We start from the raw sequence: 17,214 nt of genomic DNA, 5'->3' as shown, positions 1-17,214 counted from the left end.
AAAAATGGTGGTAAAAAAAATATGAAAATCCATGGTATCCTTATTACTGCTTTTGTCTGGGATCATCCAGGCCAGGTTGGAGAGGTCACAGTTTAGTGGAGGAAAATATTCACATTTGTAGCGAGCGGCTGCTTTGGTCATCTACTCAAGTGTCCTGTTTTTTGATCCGTAAACACTGGCCACCCCTCCAGAGTCCAGACCTGTCCTATAGTTTAGTGCCGGCGGGGAGGAGGATTGTCTGGACACCGAATCCCTGTAGTGTCACCACATCAGGCATGGATGCCAAGAGCTGGCGTGTGGAAGCGTAGTCGTTCAGCACCTCTGAGTTGAGGAGGAGCGAGCAGGACCTGCGTGCTTTACCCAAAGTGACCCCTTCAGGATACTGGGCCATCAGATCCCGAAGTGCTTTCTTCAGCTGCATCCGGCCAGAGCTTGGTTCTGATTGATGGATGGGTCATATTATATATAGAAAAAAATCTGGTTACTATTGTTCCACATTTAATGTACAGTACAGTAAACTATAACATGCACTACAACCGCATAATTACAGTTCTGAAATAATACCACGCCCCTACCCTATGTCTATGCCGTATTTTTGTAGATCGTTTGCAAAACATCCTATTGGACGCATCCTTTCAGATGTCAAATAGACATTTAGAAAGTGTCTTGAAGATGTTTATAATTTAGATTATGTAGGTTAACGTGCATCTTAAAGGATTCGTTCACATTCACGTATTTTACCCCACCCCCATCTCATTCAAGATGTTTATGTCTGTCTTTCTTGAGTCGAAAAGAAATTACGTTTTTTGAGGAAAACATTCCAGGATTTTTCTCCACAAAAGGGACTTAAATGGGAACCAACGGTTAAAGGTCCAAATTAATGCAGTTTCAAAGAAAAGGCTTCAGAGGCTCTGCACGATCCCAGACGAGGAATAGGGTCTTATCTACCGAAACCAGCGGCCATTTTCAAGAAAAAATAAACATTTATACAGGTCCTTGCATATTGTGATAGTTCATTATTTTTTATAATGTAATGATAAAAATTACACTTTCATATATTTTAGATTCATTGCACACCAACTGAAATATTTCAGGTCTTTTATTGTTTTAATACTGATGATTTTGGCATACAGCTCCTGAAAACCCAAAATTTCTCATGAAAGCTCATGAAAATCTAAAAAAAATAGGATATTTCATCCAACCAATAAAAGAAAAGTGTTTTTAATACAAAAAAGTCAACCTTCAAATAATTATGTTCAGTTATGCACTCAATACTTGGTGGGGAATCCTTTTGCAGAAATGACTGCTTCAGTGCGGCGTGGCATGGAGGCGATCAGCCTGTGGCACTGCTGAGGTGTTATGGAGGCCCAGGATGCTTCGATAGCGGCCTTAAGCTCATCCAGAGTGTTGGGTCTTGCGTCTCAACTTTCTCTTCACAATATCCCACAGATTCTCTATGGGGTTCAGGTCAGGAGAGCTGGCAGGCCAATTGAGCACAGTAATACCATGGTCAGTAAACTGTTTACCAGTGGTTTTGGCTCTGTGAGCAGGTGCCAGGTCGTGCTGAAAAACCAAATCTTCATCTCCATAAAGCTTTTCAGCAGATGGAAGCATGAAGTGCTCCAAAATCTCCTGATAGCTGCATTGACCCTGCCCTTGATAAAACACAGTGGACCAACACCAGCAGCTGACATGACACCCCAGACCATCACTGACTGTGGGTACTTGACACTGGACTTCAGGCATTTTGGCATTTCCTTCTCCTCAGTCTTCCTCCAGACTCTGGCACCTTGATTTCCAAATGACATGCAAAATTTGCTTTCATCCGAAAAAAGTACTTTGGACCACTGAGCACCAGTCCAGTGCTGCTTCTCTGTAGCCCAAAAGTGTCTTGACCTGGGGAATGCGGCACCTGTAGCCCATTTCCTGCACACGCCTGTGCACGGTGGCTCTGGATGATCACCTCTTCTCGTTGTGCAGCGTTTTTTGCCACACTTTTTCCTTCCCACAGACTTCCCACTGAGGTGCCTTGATACAGCACTCTGGGAACAGCCTATTCGTTCAGAAATTTCTTTCTGTGTCTTACCCTCTCGCTTGAGGGTGTCAATGATGGCCTTCTGGACAGCAGTCAGGTCGGCAGTCTTACCCATGATTGCGGTTTTGAGTAATGAACCAGGCTGGGAGTTTTTAAAAGCCTCAGAAATCTTTTGCAGGTGTTTAGAGTTAATTAGTTTATTCAGATGATTAGGTTAATAGCTCGTTTAGAGAACCTTTTCATGATATGTTAATTTTTTGAGATTGAATTTTGGGTTTTCATGAGCTGTATGCCAAAATCATCAATATTAAAACAATAAAAGACCTGAAATATTTCAGTTGGTGTGCAATGAATCTAAAATATATGAAAGTTAAATGTTTATCATTACATTATGGAAAATAATGAACTTTATCACAATATGCTATTTTTTTTAGAAGGACCTGTATATGTTTTACCTAAATTGCTCATCTTGTGCTGCTCTGCGACACCACGGATTGTGTAACCACATCGGAGAGCTCACGCAAGACGTTGACATTGAAGTCCATTATATGCAGAAAAATCATGTACTATTCCTCAAAAAACATTATTTTCGACAAAAGAAAGACAAAACATATTGGATGAGATGGGGGAGAGTAAAATATCAGGACTAATCCTTTAAAGATGTCTATCAGATGTACACATCAGATGCTTTCCCGCTGATCAAGTTAAGACATCTTCATTTGCCCCCTAACAAAAAGGTAACTTTTTTTTATCCATAAACTACCTCACAGACTGTAATTCTCATCGGATTAAAGTATCAGAAGTAGTAAAATGAGCTGTCATTAGGCCTAACTCACGTTTATCGGATGATGCTGGTGCTCCTTTAGTGACCACCGCACTGTACAGTGTCACGACATTCGACCCTCCGGTCCCGTTCTGTGTCATCTTTAAAGTGTAATTTGATCAAACCTTCTTAATTATGAAAGCGGAATTCCGTGAATTAGTCACTGACCGGTTTGGTATCGCATCTGTAGTGAATCAATCAGTAAAATATAAACAAAATGTCTTCCTACTTTGAACGAAGTTATTCACCCTCTCTCTGGCATTTAAACGCATCGAAACTAACCTGTAGCCTACACGACTCGTTTGAACACGAATCATTTAACTTAACCAAACCGACTCATTCGAACTTCAGTGAAGCGATTCTTTTAAATCATCACTATAATAATAAGCGGTTTGCCACCGTTTAATGGTTGTTATAAGTGGAGTTTATTGATATCACAATGTTTATGATATGGTAAATTATGTTACCTATTTGTACACCAACTATAGCTAAACTGTGAAAATGAAGTTGCATATTGCAAGCCGCTGTCTGATTTCTGAAATGCTCAAAGCTAAAGGTATGAAATGTTCTGTTAGAAAACTCATTCCATGCATATGGTATTCTGAAGCATATTTGCGGTTCAATCGATTCATTTCAAAGAACGATTCCGCAGAACAAATCGCGAGCCATACCTTGTGCTTTCGTTTTCACATTCGTTTCCATGAAATAACATTATTGGCTCCGTCACTTTAAGACTGACAACGCCTTTTATCAACACGGAAACTTATGACAAAAAAATCTGATGTAATCGGGGCGGGACAGACGTAATCATGTTGACACTGTACAAATGTCATCTGTCAATTGAATCGTAACTGTTTTAGCTGGGAACACATCAAATGGTTATACTGGTGTTCCACTTTCCAACTTTCATACTTTGGACTCAGTCTCTGTGTAACATTGTCTCAACTCTCAAGTATGAAAATAACCACTTCTGTTGTTGACCCCATACCAACTACTTTGTTTAAGTCATGTTTTGAATCTCTCTGTCCTTCTGCACTGAGTGACTCTCTGAGTAGTGGTGTGGTACCAGATGAACTTAAAATTGCTGCTGTTACCCCAGTACCTAAGACAAACAACGCTGATTTTGACAACCTTAAAAATTTCTGACCCATCTCTAACCTTCCCTTTCTTTCGAAAATCTTAGAACAAGTTATGGCTTCTCAATTAAGAGCTCACCTGACTGTTAACAGACTATCTGAGCCCCATTCAGTCTGGCTTCCGTAAGTTGCACAGTGCTGAAACAGGTTTTAAATTATTTGTTAATTGCCTCAGATAAGTTGTTTTTTAGTTGTATTTATTTTTATTTCTGTGCTTCTTATATATATATTGTTGTGGTTTTATGTTCTTATGTACAGCGTTTTGAGAAGCTGCTTTTAAAGGCTTTTAAAGGCGCTATATAAAATAGTTATTATTATTATTATTATTATTATTATTTTTATTATTATTGTCCTATGAGGTTAAATAAAAAAAAAAAAAAAAAAAAAAAAAAAAATATATATATATATATATATATATATATATATATATATATATATATATATATATATATATATATATATATATATTGTTGTGGTTTTATGTTCTTATGTACAGCGTTTTGAGAAGCTGCTTTTAAAGGCGCTATATAAAATAGTTATTATTATTATTATTATTATTATTATTATTATTATTATTATTATTATTATTATTATTTTCCTATGAGGTTAAATAAATAAATAAATAAATAAATAAATAAATAAATAAATAAATAAATAAATAAATAAATGTGATGCCTTTTATTTTGTATAAGAACCTTAAATGGTTCTATCTGCGCTAGTTGGAACCCCTAAAAGGTTCACTGCAAAAAAATGCTTTTCTTACTCAGTATTTTTGTCTTGTTTCTAGTCCAAACATCTAAACATTCTTAAAACAAGAAGCATTTACTAGACAAGCAAAAGTAATGGTCTTATGTTGGGAAAAAAAAAATAATAACTCAAAATTAAGAGAATTTTTGCTAAGATAAGAAATGCATTTTTTTGCAGTGTTCTATATAGAACCCTTTTTAAGTGCCAAAAGGGTTCTTTTTTTTGTCATTATAGAACCCTTTTAGCATAAAAGGGTCTTTTACTCAACATACTGTATAGAACCTTTTAAGGGTTCCAAATACGTAGCGTCGATAGAACCTTTTCTTCTAAGAGTAATGTACCGCCCAATACAAAATCCAACAAATGTGTAAATGAGGTTTTGCTTGTGGTTGCATCATTCATTTCATCATTTTGACTTCACCTTTGTCCAAGTTGAGCTGTTTGTCACCTTTATACACCTCTTGCTGGAGTGTGCTAATGACGAACAATGATCTGGCAGTTCTTCATTTACTGCACTCATCCAGATCCAGATACTGGTGGAGCAATCCAGTTTTTGGAAATTGGGAAACAAGAGTATTGTTCTTCTATGGCGGCAATATCTAAACCTTTTTTTTGAATGATCATATAGACCTCTCTGCGTCACGTTAAAGGAAATCCAGTAGCCTACTTGTTTCTTAATAGTTTCGGGGAATTGATTCCAAATATAGTGTCCGTTTTGCTCCAGCATGTCACTTTCTATCAATATATGATGTGCATTGCATTCTTGCTTTCGACATCCATGTGTAAGGTGAAAAAACCAGCTTAGGTATGTTTTGAAGCATAGCAGCTGGTTGAGCTGGTTTGAGCTGGTCAAGACCTGCATGGGGCCTGTTCTTCATGGCTAACTCAGTTAGCTAGATTTAATTGTTGATCATTTGGCATGATCTTGGATTGTGTGGTTCTTCGAAACTCATCCTGGATTTGCTGGGTCTGTAAACTTAAACCTGTTCTGGAGCAGTTTATTTAAAATGTAAACAGGATTAGATCACATCTTTATTACAAGACTTCATTACTGAACCAGGAGAAATAATCATTTTAAATAATACTAATATATATATATATATATATATATATATATATATATATATATATATATATATATATACTAATATATATATATATATATATATATATATATATATATATATATATATATATATATATATATATATATATATATATATATATTATAACACCTTGCAAGTGTAACTCCTACTGTTCGGACCAGGACTCGAACTCGGGTCCGCCGGCATGGGAGTCGGACGCTTTAACAAGGAGGCTAAAGGCTGCAACCTCTAGCGTCGGTCGCTAGAGCATCTCTTGAGGTCAGAGGAGTGAGGTTTACTCGCACAGCAACTACTACTAGCTGGCCTCTGTTACACTCACCCCCCTAAACCTCACTCCCATCCGGGTCACGGCACCAATGTAACCCCTATTGTTCGGATTGGGACTCGAACCCGGGTCCGCCGGCATGAGAGTCGGATGCTTTAACAAGGAGGCTAAAGGCTGCAACCTCTAGCGTCAGTCGCTGGAGCATCTCTTGAGGTCAGAGGAGGGAGGTTTACTCGCACAGCAACTACTACTAGCTGGCCTCTGTTACACAAGGTTGCTTCACAATGTAGTACTAGAGTACAATCAAAATTCAAAAGAGAACATTAAATACAATAAAGTTGTCATATAACATAAAATGAAAAAGTGGAGATGACTTGAAGCCAGAGAAGTAGAGAGAAAAATAATGATACTGACAGAATAGATGAGTTTTAAGTTGGGATTTGTAGAGTATGTGCAGTTTAAAGATTAGGGGACAGCTTAGGGCCAGTAACACTAAAACCCCTTTCTCACAGTAAAGCGTTTATTGGGTACGGCAAGCAGGTTATCATTGCTAGATCTGGGGCTCCGGGCAGTTGCAATGACTCAGCCAGGTGTCCGGGTGTGGGGCCATGACTTGCTTTATAGACCAAAACGAACAGGTTAAACTGGATACGACTGGCCACAGGAAGCCAGTGAAGCCCTCCTGGGAGTGATATGTGCAGATTTTTTGTTCAATGTAAGGGCTCCAGCGGCTGAGTTTTGCACCATTTGAAGGCGACAGCTTGGTAAGCCGCTGTATAAGGCGTTACAGTAGTCCAATCTGGAGGTTATAAAAGCGTGAATAACAGTTTCAGCGGTGGGTACGAACAATTTTTCACAAGTGGAAAAAGCATGAGTTAACAGTCTGACTAATATGTGAGTTCCTTAAGAAACTTGAATTAATGCTGGACGTAATAAATCTGCTTCAAATTAAATAAAAAAATTAAATTACAACATTGAAATAAAATTGTAAAAGGTGTACAAAATCATGAATAGGGTACAACGAGGCTTAAGGCACACCTTAAGAAAAATGTGCTTTTCTCTACTTCTATAATGTGTGATTTACATAAAAAATGTTTGTATTGAACATTTATGGAGCAACAGATTTTGTGTTAAAATAAAACATAAAAGTGGTCTATTTCATTGAAAAATCTTCAAAATGTATGGGGTGTCGTGGGGGGCATTTTACCTCACACATGGGGTACAAATAAATTTGCATTTATACAAATATGTTCGCTAAAATAATGTTTTTAATAATGCCAAGGTAATACTTGTTCAAAACAATCCCTTTAGCAAAGTCTGAAATGTTTTCTGTTTGTTTTTGATGAATAAAATAATAAATTTTTGATCAATACATGCTGTCATTAAAATAGGTTAATATATAAATATATCTGAAAAATATAGAACCAAAATTGTGTTAAAAAGTAAAGATTCTGAAAGCATGGAAGTAAATCCCATAATTATTTAATATAGATTTACAAAATTATATATATATTATATTATATATTGCCTACATATTATATGATTAATATCAAATTTTTAAATATGATGGTTTCATTATAACTATGGTGATTATCCTTATGACAGTACCCAACTTAATATGATACAGTCTGAATTTAACCATGTCATGTCAACAAATGGAAAAGTCAGGTGCTGTTTACTAGCTAGCTACCATGGAGCCCTTGGCCCCAAATATCCTTTTAGATATTCTTCATTTATTGAAAACCTGCTTTAAACCTTGAACAAAACCGACAAACAATAACAAGACCTTTGTTTTAAAATATATTCAATAATTTTAGTGATCTGTATTTGCTACTTCTACAACATTTTAAAAAACATCAAATATATCAAATGAGCGCAAGATCAACTTTGCGTTGCTGTATCGCTTCAAAGATGATCGAGAAAAAAAATGTTCACGCGCATCTTGAAAAGCGGATGTTTTGGAAAGTGCTGAGGCAAGTATTTGTGCCATCTAGTGGTTTAAGGGAAAATAAAATCAAAGGAGCCTTTATCCCCGTTGTACATAATTGAGAATCATGTTAATCAAAACAGTGGACATTTAATTAATCTATTATAACTTTTATGTTGGTTTAGTCGTTTTTTCCCCCAAGTTCTTTGCCAGGTGGCTTTATAAGTGTATGACGTCATTACGTTGCCATCGTAGCGCATCATCAAAGCTAGTTTGCAAAACTGCTGAATTTTACTTTTCAGGATGCAGCTGGTCTTATAGGCTAAGCCTTTATTTAGTTTGATATATTGGGACAGCTGTATTCATCAAATCAATAACATGCACACATCTGAAAGGGTTAACAGCGTTACAAACTCTCGCTGTCTCCTCCCTCTTTGGCTCTGTTTATAAAGCCCACAGTCGTCCACTGCTCTTCAAAGAGGAATCATGTGGGCGACTCTCATGAAGTTAGATCTGGCCTCTGCAGGCCTGGCTCTGTTTCTCGGATTGATCGTTCTGGTTCTGTTCGAGATCTTCAGGATTAATTCCTCCAGAGGTCGAACTCCTCCTGGTCCCAGACCTCTGCCCTTTGTGGGATCCTTACCACATTTGATAAAGAATCCAATGGAGTTAGTAAGATCAGTGAGTATTTGTTGTTTTTTTATATGAGCTTATCCTTTAACTCCTTATACCTGTTTTCAAATTGAAATGCACTTGTGAATCTTCTTAGATGAGTCAGTATGGAGAATTGTCTACTTTATATATCGGGAGGCAGCCGATGATAACCCTCAACACAATCCAGGTCACGAAGGAAGCCCTGGTTCAGGAAGCTTTTTCTGGAAGACCGGCTATGCCTCTTATAGAATGGTTAAGTAATGGATATGGTCAGTAACACGATATTATGTTGCTTCATTTGTGAATTCTATACTATATTTCATTCATTACATTATTGAACAAGCTGCCCTTGACTGTAACGCACCGATACAGTTGTTTAAATCCGAACTTAAAACTCACCTGTTTTCTTTGGGCAGTAAATAATTATCTCTCGCACCACATCAGCCATTAAAGTGATCATACACCTTTTCATGTTACATGACTAGTTGCTGTTAATTGTTCGGGTTTGATTATGTAACTTCTTTGTTGTTGTCTTGTCTATCTGGAGTTGATTGTTGTACACCTGCTTGTTTATTTGTTATCATGAACAGGCCGATTGTTTTGTACTACATTGTAAAGCGACCTTGGGTTCCTGAAAGGCGCTTTAAAAAATAAACTTATTACTATTATTATTATTATTATTCAAAATTTAAGTCGCTCTAGATAATAAAGGTCTCAAGAGTGTTTTCAAAGCAATGCCGCAACATTTTGGGTTCCCTGAAGAAGTTATAGCTTGGGAACTTTTGTTCAATAGACTTCTTCAAAAGATTCTTAGTCGAATTTAATGGTGTATAGTCGATCTTGAGTTGCTGTGAAACCTGTAGCAATAGATTATAACGTTCGTTCTCTCTTTCTCAGGGATAATAATGGTCACGTTTGGTCACTCCTGGAGGCAGCAGAGACGGTTTGCTCTTCACACTCTCAGGAATTTTGGCCTGGGGAAGAAATCAGTAGAAGATCGGGTGTTAGAGGAAAGCCGCTATCTGATTTCTGAAATGCTTAAAGCAGAAGGTATGACATATTATCCTCTATTACAACTCATTCCATAGTGTTAAAAATGTCTTCCTTACAAAAGTCTCGTAGATATGGGACTTTGAGATTTGTGTATTTAAAGGTGAGCTATGTAGTATATTTGCTGTAAAACATCCAAAATAAACCGGGCATAGTTATATATTTTGTTCTGTTAAGTACTTACAATATCCCAAATGTTTCCAACTAATTGTAAATTGTGAGAAAATTGCTATTTTAACCAGTGAGCCGGGATGTCTGAGGGAGTCGCCTGTCGATTGCGTCATATGTTTTCCCCTCGTTTTGCGGTTTTATTCTGCAGAAGTGCTTTACTCTGAGCAGTATGTACAAGTGTCAAAGCAGCCGCTGAGAGAACGCAGAGTAACGTCATGACATCATTTTAAACACACTTAAATGATAAACAGTTTTATTTCCAGAAAAGCGGAAATGGTGCCCACGACTGTGTCCGGTCCCGTCATAATAAAAGCACCTTTAAATGTTGAGGATGCATACAAATCTTACTATTCAAAATGGATTGGATGTAAATGGTGTTTTTTTTCACACTCATACTGATGTATGTTTCTTTGAAGGCAAATCAATGAACCCCCAGCATGCATTACAGAATGCCGTCTCCAACATTATCTGTTCCATCGTGTTTGGAGATCGCTTCGATTATGATGACAAACGCTTTTCATGCCTTCTGGAAATCCTGAATGAAAACTTCAGGCTCGCAGGGGGAGCTGAGGGACAGGTATGATCATTTTTGGTAGATTTTCATTCATTAAAAAAAAAAAAAAAAAACTATTAATACTGCTGAAGAATAACCGTCACTGGCTTTCTCTTTTATGTGCATTATCCTTACCCATGTACTCAAATCTTTCTGTTGTAGAAGCAATTTTAAATCAAAGATTATGGATAGTTACCGTACGTATAGTTTGGATTGGCGGTATGGTTCTGTTCTGGGCAAGAACTCCCTGCAGTGATAAACTGTTTGCATTCCCACTGCTATATTGCAGGACATGAGGCATTTGCATAGAGTTAGGCTCGCTTTAGTTGACTCTTTTTAGTTGCGTTTTTAATTAAATTTATTTGTCTTTAATCTATCAATCTTTAGTTTTACTCCACCGTAAATATAATATTTATAAACTATAACTTGCTCTTCCATGGCAATGACTTTTAAAAATCCTTATCTAATTATAAACAAGTAATGAAAATGATAGATTAACTTTTATATTTTCCTTGTCTTTTAACTGTAATTTAAAATAATTATCTAATATTGTCTTGATAATGAGACTATCTACTTCATATGGAGTGAATAAAATGCACTGAAATAACTCTCAAATGGGAAAAATATTTGGGCTACAATGCACCAATAATCTTATTGTCTATCTTAGTTTTTCAACTTGGCGCCCTTCATCAAGCATTTCCCCGGGCCGCACCAGAAGGTCAAGCAGAATGCAGACGAGTTGGTGGGTTTCATCCGCAATGAAGTTCGAGAGCACAAAGAAACTCTGGATCCAGACAGCCCACGAGACTTCATTGATGCCTACCTGCTGGAGATCGAGAAGGTAAGATCACGTTACTGCATTCTCGCATGCATATGTGTGACCCTGGGCCACAAAATCAGTCATGGGTCACGTATGTAAAACTAGTCTAGTTTTTATCTGTAGTAAACTGATAGGTTTGTTTCACCTGGAGCAGCAAAAGTCCAACGAGGACTCCACGTTTCATGAGGATAACATGATTATGTCAGCCGCTGATTTGTTCCTGGCTGGAACCGACACCACATCGACCACCATCAGATGGGGACTCATCTACTTGATTCAGAACCCGGATGTACAAGGTGATGAAGCCAAACATTAGCAGTGTACAAGAACACTACAGGAATCTTGGGGTGAAAGGCAGAATTGAATGGAGAAAAAATATTTTGCACTTAAGACTTTTTCTCTCTCAGAATTGCAAGTTGTGTTCAATTCTCTGATCAAATTAACACATTCCGAGAGATAAATTGGCAATTGCAAGAATTTCTGGAATCAAGCTTCTATAATTCGCCAGGAAATTCTGCCGAGCATTGGTGAATGAGACTGCTTTTCTGCAGTTAATATAGTGGTGCTGGTATGACATCATTTTGTAGGTGAAAAACGCAGAAGTGACTTAGCATTTTAACACTTCCGGTTCCTTCGTCCCAAAGTCGATGGGTTTTCTGAAGGAGATTTTGGCTGAAATAAGTTCTGTGGCAAACACAAGCTCAAGACACTTTCACGTTTTATTCTACGACACAAAATACATCAGTAAATCCAAACTTTGAAGCATAACCACGTGTCTTGATAAAGGCGTTTGCTAACAAGTGGCTAATTGAACTACTAAGGCTGTCGAGATTAAAGGTCATCACGCCGGAGATATACGCTCAGTCTGCTTTTACAGCCTCATTATGCTCATAATTGTGCTCTTATAAACTAGTCTAACTCCAACGTTCTGGGAAAATCTTTTGAAATAAGAACTGGAAGAGTTGTCAGGAGTTTTAGTGATGGTGACGTTGAAATTGTGGGACCGTTCATTTATAGCCTACCTTGAGCTTTTTACTTCTGGCGACTGCATTTAGGCTTCAATATTCATAAAATGTGTTCATCATTGATAATTATCTTGATGGAGAAAATGTGCAAGTATCATAAACTTGTGTTGATCACAGAGCTTTTAACTCTTCCTGACCTTCAGGTGCCAGGAGATGTAAATTTCCCTTTGTCTCACACAGAGCGATGTCATGAGGAGATTGTTCGGGTTCTGGGTTACGACCGCTTGCCCAGGATGGATGACAGAGACAAACTACCGTACACCTACGCCACTGTTCACGAGATTCAGCGCTGTGCCAACATTGTGCCACTGGGCGTGGTTCATGAAACGATTCGGCCCACAAAACTACGAGGATATGACATTCCTCAGGTAATGAACGGTTATCTGGAAAAAAAGAAAAAGAAATCGGCCCTTTCTTTTACTTGGAAATATGTTTGAATCGTTCATATCAAGTCAGATCATTTTGTTGAATTGGTTGATCCAGAAAAACCCGTCTGAATGAACATGCATGTGTATATTTAAAAAAGTTATATTTATTAGGGATGTAACATTACAGTTATTCCACAGTTCAATACATACCTCGGTTTTTAACCACGGTTTTTCGGTTCTGTTTTGTGCTATTCTATTCTTAGGCGACGAACAGAAAAAGGTTTTTATTGCAATACTCTTTCTTTATTTTACTTAAAAGACTTGAAAAGCCTTACTTAAACTTAACTTTACTTAAAAAAAAACCCTGTAAACATTCCCAGTGTATTGTATAATATAAAATAAATTAGGGCTGTCAAACGATGATTTTTTTTAATCGCGATTAATCACATGATTGTCATGAGTTAACTCGCGATTATTCACAGATTTTTATTTGTTGTAAATGTATCTTAAATTTAGTTTGAATTAAGTTTTTAATACTCTAATCAACATGGTCATATGGACAAATATGCATGCTTTATGCAAATGTAAGTTTATTATTAGTGAAACCATATAATACTTATTCAATAAAAAAGCATGAAGACTAGATATGTATCAAAGGTCATAGATGTTTATCAAAGAACTAGTTCGTGTCTCTTAAGCCTAGCTTAAAAATTCAGAATAAGCAGGGATTTCTCTCATTTTAAGAATATAAATAAAGGTAGTATTACTGGCAGTTTAGTTCAGAACAGGGCACAGTTCGTATGAAAACTGGTAATGTGAAAGCTGTCATGCGGACCTGTGAGCACACAAGTAACATACCATAGGAGGTCCATATTCCACGAGTAGGAATATAGTGTGGCCCCTTTAAGAGAGGCGCGCTCTCTATTGAACTGCCGTTATTTTGCGTGTGCGTGCCAAACTATGCCTCGATTCACGTGAAGAACATGGACACGGGAGCGTTCTTGTTCAGAAAAGTAACCTGTGCATTCGTTTTAGCCGATTGTAATGTATTTAGTTCAATATCATGTGTACTGTAAGTGGTGATGTGTCAATGATTTACCTCAGACATGAGGGCGAGTGCGCTTCAGTGTATTCACGCATCGCGCTCAGACTGCAGAGAATGTGCTCAATGTAAACGGGACTTTTCTTTCGACCTGGTGTACCACCCAAAGTTCCTGGTTCCTGGGTAAAGCTCCTGTGGTGGAAACGGGGCTTAATATGGCTAAACAGAAAATATGGTAGCTTATAGGCAATAACTGCACTTTTGGTTTAGAATAATGATAACCATTTTCTTTCCCTATTAATGTTTGCTGCTGCATCCTTTACGTCTATGGCTTATCTCGATGTCTCCAACTATGGACCAAACAGAAAATGTACGCTGCGTTAACGCGCGTTAATAAATTTACTTTATAAATATACTTTGATATTTATAAAGTAATAAATTAATACTTTAAAAAAGTAATAATAAATTTACTTTAAAAATATACTTTGATAGCCCTAGTTTTTATTGAAATACTCTTTCTTTATTTTACTTAAAAGACTTGAAAAGCCTTACTTAAACTGAACTTTACTTTAAAAACCACACATTCCCAGTGTATTGTATAATATAAAATAAATATATATAAAGATTTACAGTGGCAGCTCAGAGATGTAGAGCAGCATTTAAGTATGAAATTGAATGAATAAATGTAGGCTAAAATAAAAACTACATAGTCTTCAATATACAACATTGATAAAAATCCACTGTATTAAAGGTCTTTTTTTTTTATATATATATATTTTTATTAACATTATTTTAGAGGTGCACTGTCCCTTTAAGGACAAGCGTTCAGCTCTGCTGCTGTCAATTGAAGACCTGCTCGTATTTCATATACAGACATACGCAGATTTTACTTTCACTTTAGACATAACCGACTGTGTTTATATGTTAAACTGAGAGAAATATTTCAAACGGAGAGAAATGGAAATAATGAATTAAATGCAAAACCGGAAAAAAAGCGCAATTCACCAGCGTGTATTAAACCGTGAATGCTGTACCGAACGATTCAATATTATTTTGAGTATTGTGGCATCCCTAATATTTATACAGTATATAAAATGTGTGTGTGTATGTATGCATGTATATATATATATATATATATATATATATATATATATATATATATATATATATATATATATATATATATATATAATTTTTTTTTTTATTTATTGCTTGAATATATAAGTGTGTGGGGTTTCAAATATACATAATTATACACAGTACACACATTATTTAAACAATTTTATTTTGGATTCAGTTAATTGTTTCACAGTCCTACTTTATTCCTTCACAAATCTGGTGCATCTGATCTGTGTAAATCTTTGTGTCTGTTTCTGACCCTAGGACTTTTGTCATACTTGAACCACAAATACACACAAAAATTGACTGGATTCAAGGAGTTTTGTGGTTGAAATTAAAAAAAGTAATAAATCCTTCCCTTGTGGGTCAATTTAACCCCCTTAGGAATTAATGGAAGGCGAGAAATGCTTCAGAACACAGAAAAAGCAACAACAAAAAATGCTCAATTCTAAAAGCACTAAAACTTTACCAAAAAATTATTTTATAATGGCTACATGTGTATCTGAATATTGAAGACACTGACTTTAGGACCCAGCGGAACTGCTCATTTGCTCCATATAGAGCTGTAAGGCAATCTAGTGGCAAGTCCTATTTTTATATATCATAAGAGGTCTGCAAAGACACCCAATGTGAGAGATTATGAGCTGATTTAAACGAGTTATGCATGAGTGTGCATTATTTTGAATTTACGTTGAAAGAATGTGAAAAATTCTTGAATTATTATTTATTGATAATCTAGTAATTTAAAGGTAAATAACAAAAATCTCCCAAAAAATATTCTCGACATGAAATGAGCATTAAGTATAATTTTAGGACTTCTGGTCTGTTGAGGGAAGGATCTGTTACAAAATACGAGGGAGGGATGATGATTAAGCATATTGGTATGAAATATCTCTCTCTGTTCATATTTCCCAATCATAAACGACAAATTCTTGCCACAATAAATAGTCATGAACCTTTTTGACTAATAATTTAAACTGTAAGGGTAAAGTTAAGATTATATATAGCTGTGCTTGTCCAATCATTTAAATGAAATGTGTATGTAATATTATCATGTAAGAGCATTAAGCCAGTGTAAATTATGACTGGTGGTTTAGGGCTATGAATAATAATCCTTGGTTTTCTGAAAAGCTTTGTTTAACTCTGCTGAACTTTCCTCACACAGGGAACTATGATCCTAACAAATTTATCAGCGATTTTCAGCAATAAGGAGCACTGGAAGCATCCCGACTCCTTTAACCCGGAGAATTTCCTGGATGAGAACGGACGCTTCAGCAAGCCGGAGTGTTTCCTCCCGTTCTCACTGGGTGAGTCCTTCATAAACACGAGAGTTCCTGCACTAATATCACACGCAAATAAATACTGAAGATTTATGCGTTTTGTATTGCGTATAATATGCACATCCATTTTGCATTACACAGTTTTAGCACAATACATTAGTATTGACATTTGTCAGTTATAGATGAATGAATCCAAGCGGTAAGATTTCTGTGATGGTACTAATAAACTCAATGTTTTAAATCCACAATAACCAGGTTTATACATTTATCATCAATCAAATCTGTGAGTCTCATAGAACTGAATATCGCTTGTTCCACAGCTAGCCATATGCGTGTTCACACTAAATTGAATAAATGTAGTAATTTTCTCAATGATTTATGCTGTCTTTAAAATATGATTTAAATTGAAAATCAGAGTGCAGAAATCTTTCTTTTGTTTGACTGACGTATATGCATCACATTAAGTTTAATCTCTGTTAAATCTCTGTAATCAAATGGATGAATAATTTTTTTTATGAAATTCAAATACATAAATCTTTAACGTAGGTCTAAACATTTAGTGGCGTGTGTGTGTGCAGGTCCGAGGGTCTGTCTGGGCGAGACGCTGGCGAGGACGGAGCTCTTCCTGTTCATCACGTCTCTCCTCCAGCAGATTCATTTCTCCTGGCCATCCGATCCACAGCCCCTGGACATGGATGGGGTCATGGGTATCGTCCGCATTCCTCAGCCCTTCGACATCATCTGCCGCAGCAGAGATACTAAAGAGGGGCCGGCAGAATCCCAAATATATCAGACTCCCATCGTGTCCTCATAGGGGAGGGGGTTAGTTGTAACACACACGCTTTAACACTTTCCACACATGCCAGGATGACCAAACTTAGTGTATTTACTAATTGAGTTGCCATAACATTATTTAGAAAAAAAAATTACAGTGAGATTAAAAAATATTTGGAAGATATCACTGAACATTTATTCAACCATAGCAAAAGTACATTTCTTACTGAAGTTTATTTTTCATCTGTTTTTTTTTTTGTGTTGTTTGTTTTTTTTACGGCAGAAAACACGAGCTGGGGTTAAATCCCAGTTGAGCAGG

General features: G+C 36.5%; 1 protein-coding gene across 1 annotated transcript; it reads left to right on the top strand.

The window, feature by feature from the left end:
- Window positions 1-8,511: 8,511 nt before the first annotated feature.
- Window positions 8,512-17,077, top strand: LOC137078333 (cytochrome P450 2B15-like). The gene is made up of 9 exons (XM_067445527.1): window positions 8,512-8,720; window positions 8,809-8,962; window positions 9,591-9,743; window positions 10,331-10,491; window positions 11,135-11,308; window positions 11,442-11,583; window positions 12,493-12,680; window positions 16,007-16,148; window positions 16,700-17,077. The coding sequence occupies exons 1-9, from the start codon at window positions 8,526-8,528 to the stop codon at window positions 16,933-16,935; spliced, it is 1,545 nt and encodes a 514-aa protein (XP_067301628.1). The 5' UTR covers window positions 8,512-8,525; the 3' UTR covers window positions 16,936-17,077.
- Window positions 17,078-17,214: the final 137 nt, after the last annotated feature.

This window comes from Pseudorasbora parva, chromosome 6 (assembly GCF_024679245.1).
Source record: "Pseudorasbora parva isolate DD20220531a chromosome 6, ASM2467924v1, whole genome shotgun sequence".
Taxonomy (NCBI): Eukaryota; Metazoa; Chordata; class Actinopteri; order Cypriniformes; family Gobionidae; genus Pseudorasbora; species Pseudorasbora parva.
This window is presented reverse-complemented; position numbering and strand designations above follow the sequence as displayed.

Excerpts from the sequence above, each read along its gene's own strand:
- LOC137078333 (XM_067445527.1), top strand. The coding sequence starts at position 8,526 with ATGTGGGCGACTCTCATGAAGTTAGATCTGGCCTCTGCAGGCCTGGCT. Across the intron at positions 10,492-11,134 it reads CAGGGGGAGCTGAGGGACAG|TTTTTCAACTTGGCGCCCTT; the intron begins GTATGATCATTT and ends TGTCTATCTTAG. Across the intron at positions 11,309-11,441 it reads ACCTGCTGGAGATCGAGAAG|CAAAAGTCCAACGAGGACTC; the intron begins GTAAGATCACGT and ends CACCTGGAGCAG.